Here is a 16,338-nt window from a genome sequence, read left to right on the forward strand (position 1 = left end):
TTGTATCATTGCCAGAGTCGGTGGCTCCTGAGAAGAGGCTTCGTAGCGCAGTGACATGTAACAGCAGTTCGCATTTGCTGTTTAATGAGACCAATAAAATCACTCAAATTTAGCGAGCATTTGGTCCTTTGGTTTATCAGACACGTTGAATGTGTACCTTTGGCAGTGCACTTAAAAATTGGGCTGGGGTGTAGCTCAGACGTACTGCACCTGCTTAGCATGTGCAGACGCCTGCGTTTGAGCCTCAGCACCAAAACAGAAAGCAGATCATTTGTGTTTTACAGTTTTAGCTTCTTAATATTGAATGTTACTCTTTTTCAGGATGAATACTATCACTTACTAGCAGAGAAAATCTATAAGATACAAAAAGAACTAGAAGAAAAACGGAGGTCACGTTTGCATAAGCAAGGCATCTTGGGTAACCAGCCAGCTTTACCAGCCCCTGGGGCTCAGCCCCCCGTAATCCCAGCGGCCCAGTCTGTGAGGCCTCCAAGTAAGAACTGCCTTTGCCCAGGTGCTCGGGTGTCCTTCTGTGTTGAGTGTATTTCTTTTTTTTTTGTTTCCTTTTTTTTTCTTTTTGGAGGTACTGGGGATGGAACCCAGGGACATTCTACCTCCGAGCTATACTCCCAGCTCTATTTTTTATTCTTTATTTTGAAACAGGGTCTCCTTAAGTTGCAGAGGGCCTCACTAAGTAGCTGAGGCTGGCCGCACATCTGCGATCCTCTTGTCTCAGCCTCCCAAGTGCTGGGATGACAAGCGTGCGCCCCACACCCGGCCTGGGGTGTATTTCTGAGACTGTAGGACAGTCGTCTCCAGCAGCCTGTGCTCGGGAGCTGGGTGTGCAGCTGCGGGCTCTTGCGGGAAGGTGCTCTAACAGGCACGCTGGTGTGCAAATCAAGTGCTTCCTGATCCCTTGACCATTTGCCCTCAGGTTCGAATCCTCTGTAGTTATTTTTAAATCAAGTGTTACTTTACGTAACTAGTGCATTTGTGTGTGTTTTCTTGCTGTTGTAGATGGGCCCCTGTCCTTGCCAGTGAATCGCATGCAGGTTTCTCAAGGTATTTACCTGTTTGTCGTAGCATATGAGTTTAACTCGCAATGGCACCATCTTTCGGGGTTCCTTTTCCTTTTCCTTTGTTTGTCTTTGACTTTTCCTCCCTCTTGTCATTCCTGTGTGCTGATGGGGAGAACTCAGTCCTAGAGGAACCTGTTGTATTTGGAGACTATAGAAAAGATTTCCAAAGAGATCAAAAGTAGGATCTAAGCAGGGCATGGTGGCGCACACCTATAAATTCAGTACTTAGGAGGCCGACACAGGAGGACTAAAGGCTTGAAGTTAGCCTCAGCAACTTAACGAGACTTGGAGCAACCTAGTAAGACCCTGTTTCAAAATAAATATATAAAAAGGACTGGAGGTGTAGCTTGGAAGTAGAAAGCCCCTGATGAGTTCAATCCCCAGTACCATTACAAAAAAAAAAAGTAGGATCTAGAACTTTTCTAATGAGCAGAGGGCTGACTGAGCATCACTCGTGGGGATAAGAAGTGATGAAGATGGAGGAGGAGGCATTCCCAAGTGCTCAGGAGTGGGCGGGCCAGTCCTGGGATGGCTGGTGCCTGTGGGATGAGGAGTGGCTGTAGTTGACCACTCCAGGAGGTGGACTTAAGATGGGCTGGGGGTGTCAGCGTCAGGAGGCCTTGTGCGCAATCCACACCAGACGTGAAGGAGTGTCTAAGCAGTCTTTAAAGACTCTCAAGTCTAAATTTATGTTCTTTTTGTGTAAGGAGTCCAGGTCCAGGGGCCTCTGGAAAGGCTTTCTGTTCTTGGCACACTGAGACCTAAGAAACGATGCCATTTCTCAGGCTGTGAGATGACGGGGTGGCATTGTCTACAGCCTGTAGAAAGAGGCTTTGCTGCGGGGTGCAGACGTTGGGAGAGAAGAGGTCCTTCAGAGTTGTGCTCTTCTTCCCGCATCCTCAGCCAGACGTGGCAGACTCACCGGGGCTGGTTTGGGTGGGCTAGAATTGAGGGGCGGGAGACATGGAAAACAGCTTTAGGAGAGTGGCTGGTGGTGAGTCGCAGGTTATTGGAAGAGACTTTCAGGTACGCACATTTGCCAGTACCTCTAGGTCTGTGTGAATACGGATTTCTTTAGGTGCTGTTGCTTAGTACCTGCATATCTTTTTCTCTTATTTAGTTAGTGAAATTTTCAAGGGTGAATTTTTTGCCATACGCTCCCTTAGAAGCCCTCCTGGGCTGCAGTGGCCCTTGATTGTTTGAGGGGCCTTTCTGGGTAGTGGCTGAAGGTAATGTGAGGGACAGAGGTGTTTGGCCCTCTCACAGCTGCAACGGTGCAGCGGCCTCCAGGAGCCCCTCTGGGATTCTCTTAGGTCCCGGTGTTGTGGGGAAGACTCAGCACAACCGGCCTTTATTTAGAGCTCACGATTGGGCACTTTTGTTGGAAGTTAGGAAGAGCAGCCCCTGCGGTCCGGAGGCCCTCCTGGCTAGTGAAGTGTCATCAGTGGTGTGGGCTTGTGCGAGCTCTCTGAGGTCGGGGCCGAGAACCGCTGGCGCACGCTTACAAACTCACAGAAGTGTTTGAGCCTTGGCATGGATTCTAACAGTAAATGTAAACTGGCCAAGGGGCTTGACCAAGCTTGGGGTGGCAGGAGCCAGCTGCTCCAGGCCAGGTTAGACAAGGGCGCCTGCCGTGTAGAAGGGGTGTCGCCAGCCTCCTCTCTTCACCTGCTTTGTTGCTGGGGCGCTCCGTGCACACCAGCTCTGCTTTGGGCCTTCCTCGCTCTCTCCCACGCCCGCCCTCGCCCTGGGACGCCCCTCTCCCTGGGAGTGGGAAGTCTGTAGCCACCCTCTGGCTAGCGGGGTGAGTTCCTCTTTCTTGTCTGGCTTGCATGTGTTTTTATCTCATTCTCTTGGAGTTTACTTGACAAGCTGTAACTGTGTTCTCGTGAGTGCTTTTCCTAATGAGCCATTGTGGGCACCTTTACAGGGATGAATTCATTTAACCCACTGTCCTTGGGAAGTGTCCAGTTGTCACAAGCACCCATGGGTCCTCGCGCGGCCTCCCCCATGAACCACTCTGTCCAGATGAGCAGCATGGCCTCGGTCCCTGGGGTAAGTGCTGCTTCCCTGGGCGGATGTCTCCTCAGGGACGTTCTCCCAGCAGGGAATTCCAGGTGTCATCTGGGAGAACTGTGGGGCATGGCCCTTTGAGTTTGGGTTTTGCATGATTTCTTTATCTTTCTTTCTTCTTTTTTTTGCAGTACTGGGGATGGAACCCAGGGGCATTCTACCTCCAAGCTATACCCCTACCCCTATTTTTAAGTCTTTTCATTTTATTTTATTTTATTTATTTTTGCGGTACTGGTGATGGAACTCAGGGGCATTCTACCTCTGAGTTACACCCTCAGCCCTATTTTTATTCTTTATTTTGAAACAGGGTCTCACTGAGTTGCAGAGGGCCTCACGAAGTAGCTGAGGTTGTCCTTGAACTGTGATCCTTCGGGCCCATCCTCCCAAATGATGGGATTTCAAGCATTCATCACCACACCTGGCTCTTTTTATTTTTTGAAACAGGGTCTCACTGAGTTGCAAAGGGCCTTGCTAAGTAGCTGAGGCTGTCCACGAACTGCGATCCTCTGGTCTCTGCCTCCCGAATGCTGGGATTATAAGTGTGCGCCACCACGCTCAGCTCTTTCTTTCTTTTTTAAAAAAGTCTTTATTGCCACACTGAGGATTATTGGGCTGTCACTTTTATTGGAATCACCAATCTGCAGGCGTGGTGGCTTTGTGAGGAGGAAGGCTTTGCCCTCAGATACATGGGCAGGCAGAGCTGGTCAGCATCTGCTGGCTTGAGCTTGGTCTCCCGAGGCGGCTTTCTAAACACATCATAGAACTAGGAAAAGGCGTGTTTGCACTTTGGGTACGCGCATTTGGAGGCCACTTGAGGAGGAGTTAAGTGCCTGGCAGCTGAGGAGTCTCAGCGCACGGTGGCCAGGCGGGGCCACGCTTGCTCCCCTCTGCCTTGTGGCTTGGGTCCCCGAGGCGCGGTCCATCATGAAGTCTCCTGACTGCACTGAGCCCCTCTCCGCTTCCTGTCCCCAGATGGCCATTTCTCCTTCCCGGATGCCTCAGCCGCCAAACGTGATGGCCACGCACACCAGCAGCATGGTGGCCCAGGCCCCCGCGCAGAGTCAGTTCCTGCCACAGAGCCAGTTCCCCTCCTCCAGCGGGGCCATGAACGTGAGCAGCGTGGGCATGGGGCAGCCCGCGGCCCAGGCCGGCGCGGCCCAGGTACGTCACCACGGCCCCTGCGCACGGGAGCGAGGCTGCACCCACATCTTCTACCAGTGTCATTACTTTCCCTACTTCCTCCTGCTGTGAAATTTACTTGGGATTCCTCTTGTCTTTTCTAGGTAAACTTTATCCAAAATGTAGAATGGATTGTGATTTTTTGCTTTACGTGTTTTAAGTTTTAATCTTGGGTTTGGAGTTAGTGTTTTCTTGACTTTATTTATTTGTGGTTTTTAAAATCAAAATTTAATTTTTGAAAGTCAGGAGGCTGAAACCGGAGGATCGCTGTTCATGGACAGCCTCAGCTACTTAGTGAGGCCCTCCGCAACTCAGTGAGACCCGGTTTCAAAATAAAGAATAAAAAATAGGGCAGGGGGTGTAGCTCGGAGGTCAAATGACCCTGGATTCCATCCGCAGACACGCAAAAAAACAAAAAACAAAAAAACATTTTTTTTTTAAATTTTTGATGCTGAGAGGCATTAAGACATTTATTTGTTCATTTATTTACACTAATGAGAATTGAACCTAGGGGAGTCTACTTCTGAGCTATATTTCCTAGCCCTATTTGTTATTTTGAAACATGGTCTCACTAACTTGCCCAGTATTGCCTGGAACCTGTGATCCTCTTCTCAGCCTCCTAAGTATTGGGATTACAAGAGTGTACAACTGCACCCAGCTGTCATAGGATTTTATAAAAAGACTGAAACAGCCGGGCGTGGTGGGCACGCTTGTAACCCCCATGCTTGGGAGGCAGAGACAGGAGGATCGCGCAGGTTCGAAGCCAGCCGCGCTGCCTGTTTCCAAATAAAAACATAAAATAGGTCTGGGAGTGTAACCCGGAGGTAGAAGGGTTTCCAGGAACCCCAGTACCACAGGGGGAAAAAAAAGGCTGAAACAGGAAGATCATAGGTTCAAGGACAGCCTCGGCAGTGTAGCAAGACTTTCAGCAGCCTCGAAAGACCCTGCCCTGTTTCAACATTTAAAAACATATGTATATAAATAAAGCATATTCAAGTATATATTTTAAGTTCTATATCTAAATATATAAAATATTATATAAATAAATATAAAGGGCTAGCATCTAACTTAGATGTAGAATGAGCCTGAATTCAATCCCTAAAACCACCCGAAAAAGAAAAAAAAAAAGAATAAATTCAAGCCAGGTACAATGGTACAGGCCTATAATGCCAGTGCTTGGGAGATAGGAAAATCACAAGTTTGAGACTGGCTTCTGCAACTCAGTGAGGCCCTGTTTTAAAATGAAAAGTGCTGCCGGGTGTGGTGGCGTACATTTGTAATCCCAGTACTTGGGGAAGTTGAGACAGGATCGCTGGTTCGCAGCCAGACTCAGCTACTTAATGAGGCCCTCTGCAACTTTGTGAGACCCTGTTCCAAAATAAGGAATCAGAAATAGTCCTGAGGGTGTAGCTCTGAGGTAGAATGCCCCTGGGTTCAATCCCCAATACTGCCCCCCACCCCCCGCCGCCCCCCCCCAAAAAAAAAAAAAAAAAACAGGCACGGTGGCATGCCTGTAATTCCAGTGCTTGGGAGGCTGAGGCAGAAGGATTGTAGGTTCTAGATCAGGTTCAGCAACTTAGGCTCTCTACAACTTAGATGCCATTTTAAAATAAAAATAAAAAAGCCAGGCTGGGATACAGCTGAGAAGGCATTTAGTCTTACTGATTTCATTTGTGTGCCCTGCCTTCAGCAGGCATGTCAGGCTAACAGTCATTGGAGAGCTTGCTTCTTTATTTGAATGTGTGCTTTCTAGTTACTGGGGATTAAACCCGGGGAGCATTCTACCCCCTCCCTTTTTATTTACTGTTTTGAAACAAGGTCTCTAGGTTGCTGAATATCACTACCTAGCTGAGGCTTCCTCGAATCTGTGAGTCTCCTGTCTCAGCCTCCTAGGTTCTGGGATTACAGGCATGCACCATCATGCCTAGCTGGAGTAGATCTCTTCTTTGCTGAACATATTTTTAACTATTCAACTAAAGTTGAAGATATCTATTTTCTATTTATTTTAATGCTTTCTTTTTTTCTCTTTTGTTAACTATAGGACATCAGATTGTTGCTTAAAATGGGCCAAGTCAGCCAGGCATGGTGGTGCAAGCTTGCAATCCCAGCATTTGGGAGGTGGAGACCAGGGGATTGTGGTTCATGGAAAGCCTTAGCTACTTAGTGAGGCCCTTCGCAATTCAGTGAGACCCTGTTTCTAAAAAATAAAAAGACTAAAAAATAGGACCAGGGGTGTAGCTCGGAGGTAGAATGCCTCTGGGTTCCATTTCTAGTACTGGCAAAAAATATATATATCCTGGCCTAGTCTTCCCAAAAGATAAAATTAATATTTTTAACTTGTGTGTGTGTGTGTGTGTGTGTGTGTGTGTGTGTGTGTGTGTGTGTATGGTACTGTGAATGGAATCCAAGGGTGCTACCATTGAGCTATGCCCTCAGCCACCCCCCCTTTTTTGGTAGAACTGGGGATTGAACCTAGAACATTCTACCTCCAAGTTACACCCCAGCCAATATATATATATATATATATATATATATATATATATATATATATATATATATATATATTTTTTTTTTTTTTTTTTTTTTTTTATGGTCTCACTAAGTTGTGGAGGGCCTCGCTAAATTGCTGAGGCTGGCCATGAACTTGGGATTCTCCTGTCTCAGCCTCCCAGGTGTTCAGATTATAGATGTGTGCTACGATACTCGCCCCCTTAATTTAATTTTTTCTTTTGAGACAGGCTTTCCTGAACCTTGCCATCCTCCTCCCTCACCCTCCCAAGTAGCTGGGATTATAGGCGTGCACCCCCAAGCCTGGCTCATGGCTTTTTATTCTCCTTGTGGTGCTGGGGATTAAACCCAGTGGTGTTCTACCTCTGAACTAAACCCTTTGATATATATATAATTTATATTACCTACAGCTCCCCCCCCCCTTTTTTCTTTTTTGCGATACTGGGGATTGATTTTACCTCTGTACTACACCTCCAGCCCTATTTTTTATTCTTTATTTTGAACCAGGGTCCAGAACTTTTTTTTAAATGGCTAAATAGTAAATCTTTTCAGCTTTCTGTACCACAGTCTTAGCTTTAATTACCGAGCTCGGCTGTTACAGCAGAAGCAGCTGTAGATAGCACATAGTGAATGCGTGTGTTGTGTTCTGAGAAAACTTTATTTACAAGAACAAGTAGCTAGATGCACTCGTCCCACGAGCCGACCTCTACTCCGGAACAGTGGCTCGGGTTCACGCTTTGAAGACCCACAGAGAGCTGTAGAGTGCCGTCTCCCCAGTGGTGACCCACTGCGCTGAAGTGTGTCCATGTTTCAAGAACACACTTTTTTAAAAAAAAAAAAAAAAAGAGAGAAACAGCTTTTCTCACCATGGTAGGTGGATCCCTCGGAGCATGAATCTAATAAGCTGAGTTATTACTACATGCACGTTTATGCCAGAAATACAAATCCAAGGATGAGAAACATTGGTCGTGCTAGCGTTTTTGACAAAGAAATGCACATTACTATAAATGGACAGCGTGGTGAATTTTTAGAACACCCCTATGAAACTAGCAGGCCTCATTAAGAAAACCACCATTAAATTTTCATACATTGAATTCTTCAAGTCTCTGGTCACATTTTCAAGCGGAAGAGACGGTGTTCATGTATTTTGTCCATTTCTTTTAGGGCCAGGCACCTGGTGCTGCTATTACGAACCCTCTGAACATGCTGGGGCCCCAGGCCAGCCAGCTGCAGTGCCCCCCGGTGACACAGTCGCCACTGCACCCGACGCCGCCCCCTGCCTCCACAGCTGCCGGCATGCCCTCCCTCCAGCACCCGACGCCGCCCGGGATGACGCCTCCCCAGCCAGCAGCCCCTACCCAGCCGTCTACGCCCGCCTCGTCTTCCGGGCAGACCCCCACCCCGACACCAGGCTCGGTGCCCAGTGCTGCCCAAACTCAGAGCACACCCACAGTCCAGGCAGCAGCGCAGGCCCAGGTGACCCCACAGCCTCAAACCCCAGCCCAGCCCCCATCGGTGGCCACCCCTCAGTCATCGCAGCAGCAGCCGACGCCTGTGCACGCCCAGCCTCCCAGCACCCCGGTGAGCCTCTGCCGGGGAGACTTGGAAGACAACTTCCCCAGCTGCCTCACCACCTCGGTTTTCCGTACCCCGACAGAGCCGTAACACGCCGTGTTTTGTTTCCAGCACTGGCCCCAAAGGCCGTGTGTGGCAAGATGTCGCTTACGATTATTTCCCTACTTAAAGGAGTTGGCAGAAGTCCCTGCTCATGGAGATAGAGTTCCAGACCATAGACCTTTTAAGCTATGCCTGCACTGAGCATGCTCCGCATCCTCTGACCTAGGCTAACATCTTCCGAGGTGTAGTAGTTCTTTTGCAGGTGTTTTGTGGATTTGGTAAATGTGTCATGTTCTTAATGGTATGTCCTTTTACCTGGCCAGTCCACCTTTTCAGACTAGAGAAGGCTTTTCTTTTTCATAATGAAATAGCAGAGCTAGGTTTGTACACCTAGGGCTCAGACCCGCCTGCCCCTCCGCGGAGGAGGAGGCCTGCTGCGGCCCGGCCTGCCAGCGGCGCCCAGCCAAGGGCCCTCCAGGATGGGCTGCGGTGACCCCGGGCCTCAGGCTCCGTCCGGCTCCCAAGCTCACATGGAGATCTTTTACACACGTAAATACACGCTCTTATCGGTGTGCGACAGTCTCACATCATAATGTAAATCGTGTTGATGGTGAGTTTTATGCACACAGCACTCGGTCGTCCCTCACCCCGCCGCCCAGTATTCTTAGGGAAGATACCAGTGTATTAAATGACAAAACTAATCAATCCAACAACTCTCAAAATGAAGACATTTCTCTTTCTTCATAGGGACATCTGCTTATTCTTACCCTACGCTTTTGCCTCTAAAAGACATGGTTTGGTTTGGTTTTGCGGTTCTGGGGATGGAACCCAAGGCCTTGCAGATGCGCAGCTGATTACCACTGCAGCTGCATCGCAGTTCCGAACCAGACCTCTCTCGTTTTATGTTAGCTCTTGTTTACATAAGACTTCATTGGGCAAAGCTTGAAAATGTATTCACGTGGGCCGTGGTTGCTGGGGATCAAACGTAGCCTCAGACGGGCCACGTGTGTGCTCTGCCACTGTGCTGCCCTGAGCCCGGGCTTGAAAACGGAGAATGCTTTGAGCAGTTCCTTCTGAGTGTCCCACCCTTCACTGCCCTGCCCTTAACAAGGCCTTGCCACATTCTGTTTTCACGGAGGGGCTTGGTTCCCCTCTCTTCCTAACTACTGAGGTTTTTATAAATTCAGCCTTTTACCCTGGAGGGTGAACTTTATTGAAGGCAGTGGTAAAGCAGAAGGTTCTCTGACTTAGGTAGAAAACTTGGAGTAAACTTTTGTGGGAGGAGTTTGGGGTTCTGTTTGTTTGGAGTATTGGGAACTGAACGCAGAGGCACTCTGCCACTGAGCTACATCCCCACCCAGTCCTTTTTCGAAATTTTGAGACAGGGTCTCACTGCGTCGCTGAGGTTGGCCTCAAACTTGTGATCCTCTTGCCACAGCCTCCTGAAGAGCTAGGATTCCATGCATGGGCCACCAATCACTTTATATCAGAATTGAGAAAGCCCTGTTCCTCCGTTTCTACGTTCCTGCCACCCTCTCCTTGTGTTTCTGATTGATGGTGATTTCTCAAGCTCCCTGAGATAGCTCCTGCCCCTCGTTCCCTCAGTAGGTCCCTGGGTAGGTTAATACTGAGGTCATGTAGACAAGAAGCGAGGGATTGGATGAGCGACAGACTTGAAGGCCATTCGTACTGTCTGCTTTATAAAGGCGGTGCTTTGGTTTCTTTACAGCTCTCCCAGGCAGCAGCCAGCATTGATAACAGGGTGCCCACCCCTTCCTCCGTGGCCAGTGCTGAAGCCAGTTCCCAGCAGCCAGGACCTGAAGTGCCTGTGCTGGAGATCAAGGCGGAGGTCCAGACCGAGGATACCGAGCCTGAGCCTGGCGAGCCCAAAGGAGAGCCGCGTCCTGAGGTGGGCGCTGTTCCTGAGGAGTGAATCCGTGCTGCTTGCTGATGCTCTGCCCGGGGCCTTCCTTGGGGATGGCCTTCCATGGATGTCCCTGGATATGGGGAGCTGGTTTGTCCTGTGGCTCTGTTAGTGCGTGTGGTACTGGGAAAGGAACAAGGGCCTTACGTATGCTGCACAAGTGCTCTACCACTGAGCGCATTCCCGGCCCTGGATTTGGGGTTTTGATTTTGGTACGAGGGATTGAACCCAGTGGCATTCTACCTCTGAGCTACACCTCTGGCATGTGTGTGTGTGTGTGTGTGTGTGTGTGGTACTGGGTTGGAACCCAGGGGCATTCTACCTCCAAGCTTCACCCCAGCCCTGTTTTTTTTTTTTTTTTTTTTTTCTTTTTTTCTTTTTGTGTGTGGTGGTGGTGGGGGTCTGAGGATGGAACCCAGGGGCCTTCAACCTCCAAGCTTCACCCCAGCCCTGTTTTTTTTTTTTTCTTTTTGTGTGTGTGGGGGGGTCTGAGGATGGAACCCAGGGGCATTCGACCTCCGAGCTACACCCCCTGCCCTATTTTTTTTTTTTTTTTTTAATTTGAAACAGGGTCTCACTGAGTTGTGGAGGGCCTCGCTAAATAGCTGAGGCTGTCCACGAACCGCTATCCTCTGGTCTGAGCCTCCCGAATGCTAGTATTACAAGCATGTACCACCATGCCTGTCTTTATTTTTTATTAATTAATTTATTTATTTTGCAGTACTGGGAATGGAACCCAGGGGCATTCTACCTCTGAGTGACACCCCCAGCCCTATTTTTTCTTCTTTATTTTGAAACAGGGTCTCACTGAGTTGCAAAGAACCTCACTAAGTAGCTTAGGCTGACTTCGAACCTGCACGATCATCCTGTCTCAGCCTCCCAAATGCTGGGATTACAAGTGTATGCCACCATGCCTGGCTTTTTTGTTTGTTTGTTTGTTGGTTGGTTGGTGGTACTGAGGATGGAACCCAGGGGCCTTCTACCTCCGGGCTACACTCCCAGACCTATTTTATCTTTTTTTTATTTGGAAACAGGGTCTCTTAAGCCAGCGCAGCTGGCTTTGAACCTGCGCGATCCTCCTGTCTCAGCCTCCCAAGTGCAGAGATTACAAGCGTGCACCACCACGCCCGACTTTTATTTTGTATTTTGAAACAGGGTCTCACTAAGTTGCTGAGACTGGCCTTGAACCTATCCTCCTGTCTCAGCCTCCCAGTCTTTGAGATTGCAGGCATAAAACACCATACCTGGCTTGGATTTTGTTTTAATCTGTTTGAATGTGGGTTCAAAAGGATATTGCCAGGGGTGGTGGTGCACACAGGAGGATCGCAGGTTCGAGGACAGCTTCAGCAATAGCGAAAATCTCATCAATCCAGCAAGAATGAGTTTCAGAATAAAAATATTATAGGGCTGGAGGTATAGCTCAGAGGTAGAATGCCCCTGAATTCAATCCACAGTGCCACTCCAAAAAAGAGAGAGAGAGATTGGCTATTCACTTTAAAATATGAACTATGGGTTTATTTTTACTTTGCCAGAAATTGAAGAGCACTGGCATATATTTTAAATTTTTAAATTGTCCAGCCACCTTTTCACTGATGTTCCTCGTTCATTTTTATTTCTGCAGAAGGGTGGGTTCATTTACTAATCACCTGTGGCACAAGGTGACAGTTGGTGGCCTGTGAGCGAGGTCCAGCCTGTTGGTACATCTTGCTTGGCATACACAGTATTTTAAAAATCGGGAAATTGCACGTAAACTCTAGAATTCTGACTTTTCCTGAAAACTAAAAAACTGTCAGCATTGTACTTAACATCCCTGTGCCCCAACAATTAGGCTGTGAGCTTCTTGGTGGCCTCTAGATGAGACATAGGCTGTCCAGCTAGCCAGAGTTATAATGGCTGCTTGCTGTCCCACGCCACAGCTTCTGCCTCTGAGCAAACTCTTCCAATCCCTGCTCAGTCTTCAGAAATACTCTAAACTCAAAATAGCTGTATACAAAAATACGGAGAACTCAAAGTACTTTCACATCGAAGTTTAAACGAGGGCTGCAGTGGCACTATTGCCGTGGCTCAGCCACTGGCCCTCGTTGCTCCCCCTGGGGTGAGAAGGGATGGCGCCCTGGGCGGGAGCCTCCCCAAGCCCGCATGCCTGCGCACCCCTGCAAGGGCCTGAAGACTCAGCTGCTGTCCTGGTGGTTTTCCAGATGATGGAGGAGGACGTACAAGGGTCTTCCCAAGTTAAAGAAGAAGCAGACACAGCGGAGCAGAAGTCAGAACCCATGGAAGTGGACGAGAAGAAGTCTGAGGTGAAGGCGGAGGCGAAGGAGGAGGAGGAGAGCAGCGCCAGCGGTGCGGCCTCCCAGTCAGCGTCGCCATCGCAGCCACGCAAAAAAAGTAGGTTGCATGCCCTTGACCAGCTGCGCTGCGCTCCCGTGCCGAGGAGGGGCAGCGCCCCCCCCCCCCCCCCCCCCCCGTCTCTCTTACCTGCCGATCCCCAAGTTCATCGCTTAGAGCCCATGAGAACAGCTGGGCCCCAGCCCTGAAAACCCACAGGGTTTATGACACAAACGTGAGGCCGCCTGCAGCCGGGGCAGCGCAGAGCCGTCCCCTGGGTTGCGTCGTCACAGGCCGGTGGTGGTCAGGGTTGAAAATGCTTTGGGCCCTTGGGCGGGCTTAGGAGAATGGGCTGTGCGGGGTGGTGCAAAGCAGCAGGATGGTTGAGTAGGCCGGGCACTGGAGGTGGGCTCCGCTGCTCCAGTGAGGGCCTGCACACCCAGTGGCAGCGGAGGGAGCCTGCCGAGCCCTAGCAGCCCCACGCAGCAGGGTGGAAAGGTGGGGTTACGGAGCTTTGCATTCCGAGATGTGCGAGGCGAGAAAGCCAGGCGGTGGAAGTTGAATGCAGTCCTCCTGAGATGGGTCCACAGCCAGGAGGTAACAAGGGGTCAGAACATTGTCAAAGGGCCCTTAGCCACGGGAGGTGGGGCTTGAAAGTTCAGGGTTGCAGGCGGTGGGTTGAGAGACTGCAAAGAAGTGTCAGGAGGTGAGACCATGCAGCTTCAAAGATGAAAGGGACCCTGGAAATCATAAAGGGAGGCAGGCCCCACCCCTCCAAAGTGAGGGCCCTAGAGAGTTTTTGATTGTGTGAATTGATTATCTAGCACTATTTATTCTGTTAGAAAGTAAAACTGAAAGCCAGGCGTAGTGGCGCACACTCGTAATCCCCGCACTTGGAAGGCGGAGATAGGAGGATCACGCAGGTTCGAAGCCAGCTGTGCTGGCGTAAGAGACCTATTTCAAAAATATAAAAGAGTGTAGCCCGGAGGTAGAAGGGCTTCCAGGAACCCCAGTACCACCAAAAGAAAGAAAGAAAGAAAGAAAGAAAGAAAGAAAGAAAGAAAGAAAGAAAGGAAGGAAGGAAGGAAGGAAGGAAGGAAGGAAGGAAGGAAGGAAGGAAGGAAGGAAGACTGAAAACATTTAAAAAATTAATTCAGCCATGCATGGTGGCGCACACTTGTAATCCCAGCATTTGGGAGGCTGAAACAGGAGGATCACAGTTCACAGACAGCCTCAGCTACTTAGTGAGGCCCTCTGCAACTCAGTGAGACCTTGTTTCAAAATAAAAAAAAAATAGGGCTGGGGGCCAGGGGCCGGGTGTGGTGGTGCACGCTTCTGATCCCAGCATTTGGGAGGCTGAGAGCGGAGGATCAGGGTTCACGGACGGCCTCAGCTGCTTAGTGAGAGAAAGTGGCTGCTACAAACCGGAACTCAGTCACCAGAATCCGTCACTACTGCGAGCTTTGCGTGTCCACAAAGAAAAGCAGCGGCTCTGTCCCTTGGCCCGCGCTGGCGGCAGGCTGCCTCCGACGCGCTGTGCGGGCATGAGTCCCGAGTGTTGGCCCCTCCTGTTGGTCCCCAGAGTGAGGGCATGTGTCAGGAGTTGAGACTGAGTAAGAGCGCGGGCTTTACTGCCTCACCCACGACTCTCTTGGGTGGCTGGGGTTTTTTCCTGTAAGGACAGCGGCCAGAGAATGTGACAAGTTTTTGTGTTTAGTGCCTTTGGCCTTTTCCTTGGGCTTTCTCTCCCTGTTTTTAGTTTTGTTGTTTTCCCCTTGCTGTTAGTGATTTCGTCCACCCGTGCCTTCCATTCACCTGTGCAGATGTCAGCACGGGGCGTTTTAGTCTTCGGGAGTCGCTCTGATCTCGGGCCCTCGCAGGACCGAGGGCAGTGCTGGACCCAGCCTGCGCGGCGCGCTCATGCCTGCTGTGGCGGCCCTCGCCACGGGTGGCTCTCGTCTTCTTGAAGTGTGGCGGGCGGCCAGGAAGCTGGATCTCCCGTGTAGTGCGGCTCACTGGAGTCGCAGTGGTCCCCAGCTGGTGATGACCACAGGAGGCAGCTGCCCACGACCCACACTTGAGAGCTGCCGCGTGGTGCGCCGTCCTGCTCGAGGAGGAGCGGGCTGGCTCGCTCCTGCTCAGCAGCTAGCAGAACAGAACCTGCTGCAGTACCTATTTGGCCTTTAAACGAGTGTCCTGTTTTATTTCTTGATTGATTTTTTAGAACTAGGGATTAAACGCAGGGACAATCCAGCTCTGAGCTACACTCCTAGCCCTCTTTTTGTTTTTTGTTTTTGTTTTTTTTTTACTTTTTTTGTGGTACTGGAGGTGGAACCCAGGGGCTTTTCTACCTCCGGGCTATACTCCCAGACCTATTTTATATTTTATTTGGAAACAGGGTCTCACTAAGTTGCTGAGAGCCTCACTGAGTAGTTGAGGCTGGCCTCGAACCTGTGCAATCCTCCTGTCTCAGCCTCCCAAGTGCGGGGATTACAAGCGTGCGCCACCATGCCCGGCCTAGCCCTCTTTGTGTGTGTGTGTGGTTGTGTGTGCTGGGGATTGAATCCAGGGGATTTATACCTTCCACCTATATCTCCAGCCTTTTTTATTTTTTATTTTCAGATAGGGTTTGGTTGTGTTGCTGAGACTTTTAACTTTTTTAAATAGGGTCTTGCTGAATTGATGAGGTTGGCTTTAAACCTTCAATCCTCCTGTCTCAGCCTCCTAAGTACTGGGGTTACAGGTATCTAGCACCGCACCTGGCTTAAATAGTTTTGTTTTTGTTTTTGTTTGGTGGGTCTGGGGGTGGAACCCCAGGGACATTGGATCTCTGAGCTACATCCCCTGCCCTTTTTTTTTTTTTTTTTTTTTTTTGGTGGTACTGGGGTTCCTGGAAGCCCTTCTAACCTCCGGGCTACACTCCCAGCAAGGCTGGCTTCATACCTGCGCGATCCTCCTGTCTCCACCTCCCAAGCGTGGGGATTACAAGCCTGCACCACCATGCCCAGCCCCTGCCCTGTTTTTTATTCTTTATTTTGAAACAGGGTCTCACTAAGCTGCGGAGAGCCTAAGTAGCTGAGGTTGTCCGAACTGTGATCCTCTGGTCTCAGCCTCCCGAATGCTGGGATTACAAGTGTGCGCCACCACACCCGGCTCTTAAATAGTTATTTAATGAGTGATCAACCAGAGCAGGAACCATGTAAGGCCGTTATCACCCCCCCCAACCCCCGCCCTCAGTACTGGGGCCACGTGGTAATCAAATGCTGTACGACTGAACTGTCCCCAGCCCCTTTTATTTAATTTTTCATACTAGGAATAGAAGCCAGAAGCATTTTATCCCCAAACTATTCCTCCAGTCCTTTTTATTTTTTAAATAGTCTAAGTTGCTTAGGCTGACCTTGAGCCTGGTCCTCCTATCTCATCCTCCCAGGTGTTGAGATTACAGGCATGTGCCACCATGGCCTGTTCCCCAGCTCTTATAAAATCTTTGTTTTGTACAGGGTCAGGCTGAGTTGCTGAAGCTGTCCTTGAGACCATATCAGGCTCCAAAGTAGCTGGGGTTGTAGGCATGTGCCACCGCCCAGCAAGGCCGCCCCGCTTTCAGCCAGCCCTGGGGAGGGGGCATGGCCT

The 16,338-nt window shown here is 49.8% G+C and overlaps 1 protein-coding gene across 2 annotated transcripts in view; it reads left to right on the forward strand.

Annotated features, from left to right (window-relative positions):
• CREBBP (CREB binding lysine acetyltransferase) overlaps positions 1-16,338 on the forward strand; it is a gene marked incomplete at both ends in the record, with an annotated part of 162,171 nt that overhangs the window by 113,239 nt on the left and 32,594 nt on the right. For both annotated transcript variants that reach the window (XM_080702425.1, XM_080702426.1), the window contains 7 exons: positions 322-493; positions 1,018-1,062; positions 3,010-3,134; positions 4,125-4,313; positions 8,004-8,420; positions 10,186-10,365; positions 12,579-12,768. In XM_080702425.1, the coding sequence (XP_080558551.1) occupies positions 322-493; positions 1,018-1,062; positions 3,010-3,134; positions 4,125-4,313; positions 8,004-8,420; positions 10,186-10,365; positions 12,579-12,768 (1,318 nt within the window). The remainder of the gene's footprint in view (positions 1-321; positions 494-1,017; positions 1,063-3,009; positions 3,135-4,124; positions 4,314-8,003; positions 8,421-10,185; positions 10,366-12,578; positions 12,769-16,338) is intronic.

This window comes from Muscardinus avellanarius (genome assembly GCF_963383645.1).
Source record: "Muscardinus avellanarius genome assembly, chromosome: 10".
Taxonomy (NCBI): Eukaryota; Metazoa; Chordata; class Mammalia; order Rodentia; family Gliridae; genus Muscardinus; species Muscardinus avellanarius.